We start from the raw sequence: 8,531 nt of genomic DNA on the forward strand, positions 1-8,531 counted from the left end.
GGCTGCACTTAGCCTGCTGTGGGAGCCCATATTGGGCGCAGGACATGGGTTTATTCTATTTTAAATATTATTTATTAATTTTCTGAAATATGTAAAAATACATATCACACTCACACGCCACTGAAATTAACTGGTACCAGTATTGGGAAATGTACTTGATAGATAAATAAAATGTTACAAAGGACACTAACAAAGAATAGAACAGATGAACACATTGGAAGAAAATACAATTCGAAAAATTGCAGTATCTACACCATTCCCAAAACATAATCAGAGTTATTCTAGTTCTAATTACACAAAGCGTTTAAAATTTACAAATGCTACAAGAAAAGGGGGGGGGGGGGGAGGAAACTGCTGCACTATTGAACTGTTTATCTACAACAGAATGTATCAATTAATAATGTTACCTAAAAGAAATACTGCTGTGTGGGAAAAGAATATCAGCCAAAGAATTGTTAATTGCTTTAGTTAAATGGTTCCCTCTTTTGTCAATTAACTAGTTATTGTACATCGTCGGCGAAAGCCTTAAAAATGAAGTCCCTGAATCGCTTGCAGTATTGCTTTGGGTCAACAGCTGATATAGAGTTGGGATCATATTGCATAGATTTGTATGCGTGCTCCAGCTTCTTACTAATATCATAGTCCTGCAGGATGTCAATGATTCCAAAGAACAAGATGACCTCCTGGAATTCGCCTGTGGGCTCACCAATGAGCGGAGATTCACTCTCAGGATTCTTCACTACGTTCTCCACCCTTGAGGGCATGCAGATTCCCAGTTTTAATGATCCTTTTCTGCATAAATCACAATTAGTATCTTAGTCATTATAGGTCAATGCTAGGGTGGATGTGATCCTTACACGTTGTTGTATTGTATTGTTTCATGATATATACGAGCAAGCTACGTTAAATACAGACAAGCTTATTTCACGTTTAAAGTAGGGATCAAAGCATATGTTCAGTAATAAATTGTGATTTGATATTTTTTTTTTAATTTTACCTATTTTCCTCAGAATCTTCAGCAGTATGAGACGACCCGTTGTCACCATTGCTGCTGTCTGTAATAATCAAATAGATTTTTCAGTCTCCTACCATCAAATATATCTACAACTTTTTTGCAACTCGAAGCATGTGAAAAGCATGCATCGTTTAACTTATCTTTGCATCTGTCCTTGAAGTGAATACCAACCAAAAGACTATAATCCATGATCCTCTCCATCTCTAGCAATTCACAATCTTTGTCCACTTGCCTGTAAAGAGATACAAATCATTAGTCACAGAATGCTTGGGTTCCATTCAATCCAGCTGTGATTTTGAAATAATTTTAGGAAAATATATAATTCTCATTTGATAGACTGGCACATCCAAAACTTTCATTTATAAACTTCTGCACATCTGTAGATATTCCTAATTTGTACTAAGTGGAGAAAGGGAAAAATATATCAGTACAATAATTTGTTGTCTACCTGCAGAATTCCTCAAACCAAGTTCCTGGTAGCCGGAAAATGAAATTAAGATCAAGATCCTTCAATGTGGTGTGCTCGCTAATTTGATCGATGGGTTTGTCTGTCATGCGACCATGTGAAGATCCTTTCAAATCGAAGCGCCTATGGATTGCATAGCTGGAGCAGAAAAGATTCCCCATTATAACAAACCGGACCTGTAATCCATTTCATGACTGGTTAGAAATGTTGGATAACTCTGAGGCATCAAATTTAAAATTTGTGAATATGACAAATTGCTGATCGCAGTCTAACCTTTTTCTGGATAGCTCCTGTAAGTTTAACGTTCACACAGTGCAGACCAAAGAATTTAGTTATCAGAGTATTTTCAAAAGCGCGGACATGTTTATAATAGGCTGGAAGCATCCTAAGGAGTACCTGTTCACATAAAAAAACACAAAATTTCAATCATATACTCGTAATTAAGTTAACCTTTAAAGCAGTGTGGATGGATCCAATGATCTCACTTTAACTTCTGACTTCTTCATTGTTTTGATCATGTACTTGTCATCATTTGTGAGGTAAAAGAAGCTTCCACTTTTACCAGGAGATGAGAGTTCCCTGAGTGCCTCATCGCCACAAATGGAGATCATGTAGTCTGCCGGATCAACATCGAAAAGCTTGCGCAAAGTCCTGGAGCAAAATGCAAAAGAACAGCTTAGCTTCATAGTAGACAGGAAGCAGCAACAATATCAAATCAGTTGCTTCAGCAAAGAACAAACAAATCAGCAAAATTAATGTTGATAATAAGCCGTATATATATATTGTTTAGTTCCTAAAAAATTTTGCAAAATTTTTCAGATTCTCCGTCACATCGAATCTTTAGACGCATACATGGAGTATTAAATATAGACGAAAATTAAAACTAATTACACAGTTGGGTCGGAATTGACGAGACGAATCTTTTGAGCTTAGTTAATCCATAATTGGACAATATTTGTCAAATACAAACGAAAGTGCTACTATTTCTATTTTGCAAAATTTTTTGGAAGTAAACAAGGCCTAAATCATCAGAAACACCTGAAAACCAGGGGGCAGTAGTCTTTCCACCGAAAATCGCATGATTGGTGAGGAGGAGTATGCTTTGATCCTTCAGGAGGAAATCTTGTCCACACCTTCTCCTTTGGATCAAATGCTGATGACTTGAGATCCAGCGTAGTTGGCGCTGACTGCCTTCCGACAGCGTGCCTGTGTTGTTCCAATTTCCAAAATCGAGAAGATGAATGAATGGCAATTTCAGTTCAATAATTTGAATCAAATTCAGAAAGCAGCAATGCATCAGATGATCATCAGAAGATAAATAAATATATAGTGCTCAAATGGCCGAAGCACAATGGCAAGCTGATGCCAAGACGAAGAGTAGAAGACTTACACACCTGATGCCAAGCTGCAGGTTGAGCATGAGCTCGTAGTTCCTGTGCCCCTTGGAGATGGTCTCCCCCTGCTTCTTCCCCGGCCTCGGCGGCGTGCGCATGCACGACGACGACCGCAGGCACGACCTGTCCGCGCGCGGCTCCTCGCTGTCGCCACCCTCGGCGGCGGCCTGCAGCATGTCCAGGTCCAGCGACGCGCTGCTCCTCCTGCTCACGCTGGACCTCCGCCCTTGGTCAGCGCTCACCTTGGGCGGCCGCCACACAGGCTTCTTCTGCACGGCGTCCACCCCGGGCCAGGTGAGGATCTTCTGCGACGGCATCAGCGACGGCGTCTTGCCCTCGCACACCTCCAGGTCCTGGAGCAGCGCCGTGATGGGGTCGCAGGGCTCGCGGGGCACGGGCACGGCGGGGCCACCGGACGGCGGGTAGTAGACGCCGTCGGCGTGCACGGCGCCGGCCTCCTCGCACCAGGTGCCGATGTACATCCCGCCGTCGGCCCACCGGAACGTGCCCTGTCCCTTGGGCCTGGTGTCCTCCCACGCGCCGTCGTAGCGGTCGCCGTCGGCCCAGATGACGGTCCCGCAGCCGTGCATGTCGCCGGCCCTCCAGGTTCCGATGTACTCGTGGCCGTGGCGCCAGATGTACCGGCCGTGCCCATCCTGCAGGCCGTCGCGCCAGTGCCCGTCGTAGACGTCCCCGTTGGCGTACGCCTGCGTGCCCCGGCCATGGCGGAGGTTGTTTGCCCAGAGCCCCGCGAACGTGTCCCCGAACTCGCCGATGTAGGTGCCCTGTCCATGCATGTACCCTCCGGCGAAGTCGCCCTCGTAGGTGGCGCCGGAGGTCCAGGAGAACTTGCCTCGCCCGGACGCGCGGCCGCGGCGCCAGGCGCCCTCGTACATGCTGCCGTCGGTCCAGAGGTACTTGCCGGCGCCGTGCGGGAGTTCCCCGCGGAGGTCGCCCTGGTAGAAGTCCCCGCTGGGAAGCACCTGCTCCCCCTGCGTGGCCTCGCCGAGCGCGGCGTCGTCGTCGTCGCCGGCGTCCGAGTCGTTGCTGCCGTCGGTGCTGGTGTCGCTGTCCTCGCCGTCCTCGTGGTGGTACTGGTAGATGGTGCTGGACGCGGAGGAGCTGACATGGAGGAGGGTGGGCACCGTGATCAGGGAGGCGGCGGACGCGCCATCGGCGCCCTCGGGGACGGGCCCCGCGGTCGTGGTCGCGCGGCGGATGGTCTGGAGCTTGCGGATGCTCGCCTCCCACAGCCGGCTGGCCGGGGCGGGGAGCTGGCTCATCTTCCTCGTCGACGTCGCCACGTTGGCGTCGGTTGGCGCTCTCTCAGTGGTAGCGAGTACGTACGTCTCGTCTCTCAGCACGACGACGGGGTCGGAGCGAGGCTGTGCATGGCGGTGTGGGCGCCGGAGCGGAGCGGAGCAGGGCAAGGCGAGGCAATGGCGGACCGCGCTTGCGTTGGATTACGAGTTTCTGCGCTGTGGGTGGTTGGAGGCTGGGAGGAGTTGTCGGGGTGGGAGAGGCTGCCGAGGAGAGCTCGGGAGCGCAACATTTGGAGGGAAGCGGAGGCAGCGCCTCGGCCGTTGAATTCAGGAGGCATTGTGCATTGTGCTGTGCACTGCTTGGGCTTTGCTCCTACTATTCTGCTGGCATGGCATGGCATTGGCATACGAAATTGGACTGCATCTGCATGCCACCATTTCTGATTTCTCTCATCCTCCATTCCTCCAAGCTTTTTTTCCAGGCCAACAACAAACCGTACCTTTTTCAATTCTTTCCATGGCACTGGCTACTGCATGGCAAAGGCATCAGTTGCTGTCCCCAAGGGCCTAAGACCAGCAGGCAGCAGCTCGTTGACCTCAGCTTTGGGGTTTTGCCCTGTGCAAAACGCAGGTCAAACAGCTCCTTTCCAGTAGGCTTAGGCGACGCGGCTACAGTGTGTTTGTGGCATTTGTCTTGTCCATGGAGATTGCCGGAATCAGAAGCCAATATATAGGTCTATCAAAACCACTGTCTCTGAGATGGTCCAGCTGTGATGCTACCCAGAAGGCAAGAACCATAAAAATGAAATCTTTATTAAGATACCGAGATAATGTGACAAACAGTATCAGTTTACTGATCACAGGAAAACAGAGACCTAGCTTTGACTCTGCTCCAAAACGTTCACGTACAGTGAAATGCTACCGGTAAGGAGCATCATGATCATTAAAACAATTTGAGCATTTTACAGGCTACTTCGTCTGTTTGAATACGCAGAAAAACTGCACATGTTTGTTAAAAAAGAGATTATATCAGAATACAAACATGGGGCAGCCCTCCTTAGACTTTTTGTTGCATATGTGAAAATAGAAAAACTCGGACCTGCAGAGGGTAAAGACAACCTCTGGACATGTTACTAAGAAGACCTGCTTCTCATATTGGGGACAAGAAGAGATAACCCCGGACATAAGCATGGGACACCGAATCACTTCGAGCCCGTTCGTTTGTCTTCAGTAAATATGGGGTACTATTCTTAGTATTATACCAGAAGAAACAATGCATGCTTATAGGCGGCCCCAGTAAGTCAGAACAATCTTAAATCATATTAACCAGCTTCAGCCTTTCATTACAAAGCCAGATAATTGTCTACAACAAGAGGTATATCCAGCTTTCATCCTTGAATGTTTCATAAGAGTAATTCTTCCATGTTCTTTGAGAAGATAGTGGGGAGAAAAGCTTAAATCTAGTGATCCACCAATAGGACAAAACCACCCTTACAATTTTTTAGAAGGCCACGAGTTCCATAGATTTTTCAAAATAGCTAATACCGATTGCAGATTGCATCTGATAAAGCCGCATTAGAGCAACTCCAGCAGAGCCCCAATAGCTAAATATGGGTGCCCAGTCTAAAAACATTACTCCAGCAGGGCCCCTACTCCAGACCCCATATTTGGCTGGGCACCCATATTTCTCCCCCAGACCCCATTCCTGTTGGCCCAACAGGGCAGCCCCCATCCTCCATCGCGTGTCATAGCCCCAGCGCATGCTCACTCTCTCTCTACCTTTGCATGTGCATGACACCCTACGGTAACCGGCTCAATGCTCTAATTGTGTCCATGTCCAAAGGAAGAAGAAAGAGGAAGAATAAAAAGACACTGACGAGTGGGTCCCTTCTGTCATTCTCTCTGGAATAGGTTTGGGGGCCCAAATTTGGGTGCTACTGTTGGAGTTGAAGCAAAAAAGTTGAGCCCCAAGAAGTAGGGGGAGCACCCAAATTAAAAGTAGAGGCCTAGTTTTTTGGGCTACTGCTGGAGTTGCTCTTACCCATTGGTGGCCAGGTGAGTGCTGTAGGACTCATCAGCCTCCCCAGAGGCCAACTGAAGTGTTAGTTTAGATTTCTCATTTCAAATCTAGCTCTGTCTAGTAGAATTGGAAGCGCTCCACCTCTATGGTACCTTCTTAGTGGATCTGGTCATCATTCATTCTTACATATTTGCAGCTGCACCACATCATTTTTTTTTCTATTAATTATCAATAATTTAGATTAAGGGTTCAGCTTCATGAAGATATTTGAAATTATGTCACCTAATGATCTCGAGAAAAAGAACACACTTTCTATAAGCAGTGAGAATCTTGCATAGTGCAAGCTACTGAAAATGGTCTGAGGGAAGACATATTCAGGACTTGGGAGCCTGAAGAACTACTCAACATGCATAGCAACATACGTCCAAACACTAGAAGATATTGAAGAAGGATCAAGGGCACAAGAATAGGGGGGTGGGGGTGGGGGTTACCGAAAAGTACAAGACAAGAATTTGACAATAATACAGGGTCCTGAGTGACTGATCCGTGAACTGCTGGAAAGGATCAGATAAGGTGATGATTAGTACAAAGGTCACACAATATAGGGAGCAGCAAAGATGATGTATCAAGTAAACACGATAAATGTTTAGCATACATTTCAATTCAATATGTGTGTACACATTTTGTGGTATAAGATCCTCACTGCAATTTCACTATTTCAGTATTATCAACACATCATAAATACATACAGTACAACAGAAATGGAAATTCCTTGAATTTCATTATTTAAAATAAAACTACAGTCCTAATATGAAACTAACAACAATGCTTTGTTAAAGTAATTAAACCACCCATAATATACCTGCCAAAAATCAGACCTCCACTCACTGTTGGTAACGGTGATCAGGCGATAGCCTCTGAGCTCACAAATTCTAGCCAGGATCATGAGCAATAGCGAGTGCACGACACCTTGAGTGCCGTCAATTCGGCATTCCAATCCATCACGCCTTGAATCACATCAATTCAGCACTCTGCTGCTCCTCTGTCTTGAGTTCTTTATGATTCCTCAATCCTCATCTTCACTGTCGGCTTCACCATCCGGTGCTGCAAATGCTTTGTCTGCAACTGGAAGGCGACCAACGCCTGGAGCATCCCCACCATCTCCTCCTCAAATATCTTTGCCCTTCCCTCTCAGTTCCAGGCTTCCAGCCCTTGCCACTGCCAGTGCTCAACTGCTCATGCACCCCTGTGCGGCTCCTTCCTCACCACGAGCTCGGACTCGAACATCCTGTCCCCATCCAAGCCACTGTCGACGGAAAGCAGAATGACAGGGTTAGACTATCTCCAACAATCGTCACCCAAAATACAAGATCTATTTGTCCTTTGGGTAGCGGTACATACCTATTTTTAGTCTTCTCCAACAACAAGACCTAAAAGACAACACTCTGTGCAAATGGGTCTCGAGGAGAGAGGATACCCAAATTTAGGTTATGCCTCTCCTATACCCAAAATAGGTCTTATGGGTAGTCTGTTGGAGGCTATAGGTATTGTGTTGGAGACCCATTTTAGGTTTGGTTTCCCAAATGGGTCTCCCTGTTGGAGATAGCCTTAGGGGAAGGAGCTGGGTGAAAGAGGGGACGAGGCGGCGGCGGCGGCGGCATCGCCGTTGTCGGAGGGGAGAGGGTCGAATCGTCGAAGTCCATCGGCTGCACTGGTCAGTTATTGGATGCTTGGTCCATTAGGCCCGCTTAACTTTGCTAGTTTATTATGTCTGGGCCCAATGTTTTCAACAGCTTAAATCCATGTTTGGGCCCAATGTATTTCAACTTTGAGCAAAGCCCCAACCGTACGCAATAACTTTCCCTAAAAAAAATTAACTTCCTGTATATATATGTATCTTATACTCTTATAAAGCTAAACCGCACTAGAGAATTCTCTCAATAGGTAAGCTATCCACATCAATAATCCACTAGAACTTATAATTATAGCCAACTAGCACATATAATTATGATAGTTATCTCTTCATCCACTAACATGCATTTAGTTGGCTAGCCAAACCATTCACCAAAATTGATAGTTTCATCCATATAACTATAAATATAAATAGTCTATTTTTTTTAAAAAAAATTATCTAGAATCTCCACAGCAACGCGCGGGGTATTCTCCTAGTACTCTTATAAAGGTAAACTCATTAGAGATTTCTCTCAACATGCAAGTTATCCACAATAATAATCTATGAAAATTTACAATTATAGCCAAATAGCACATGTGATTTTATGATAGTCATTTCTTCATCTACTAACATGTATTTAGCTATGTTCATATTGATGTGTCAAACCATTCAACAAAATTAATTTAAGATAGTTTCATTCAT

The 8,531-nt window shown here is 45.9% G+C and overlaps 1 protein-coding gene across 1 annotated transcript; it reads right to left on the reverse strand.

Annotated features, from left to right (window-relative positions):
- On the reverse strand, positions 207-4,406 carry LOC8085645 (phosphatidylinositol 4-phosphate 5-kinase 6). Its single transcript, XM_002450213.2, has 8 exons — positions 2,876-4,406; positions 2,520-2,687; positions 1,967-2,132; positions 1,755-1,877; positions 1,464-1,657; positions 1,156-1,247; positions 998-1,055; positions 207-792 (listed from the first exon to the last, which is right to left on the reverse strand). Exons 1-8 carry the CDS (start codon positions 4,156-4,158, stop codon positions 501-503), a joined length of 2,376 nt encoding a protein of 791 aa, XP_002450258.1. The 5' UTR covers positions 4,159-4,406; the 3' UTR covers positions 207-500.

This window comes from Sorghum bicolor, chromosome 5, assembly GCF_000003195.3.
Source record: "Sorghum bicolor cultivar BTx623 chromosome 5, Sorghum_bicolor_NCBIv3, whole genome shotgun sequence".
In the NCBI taxonomy this organism is placed as follows: Eukaryota; Viridiplantae; Streptophyta; class Magnoliopsida; order Poales; family Poaceae; genus Sorghum; species Sorghum bicolor.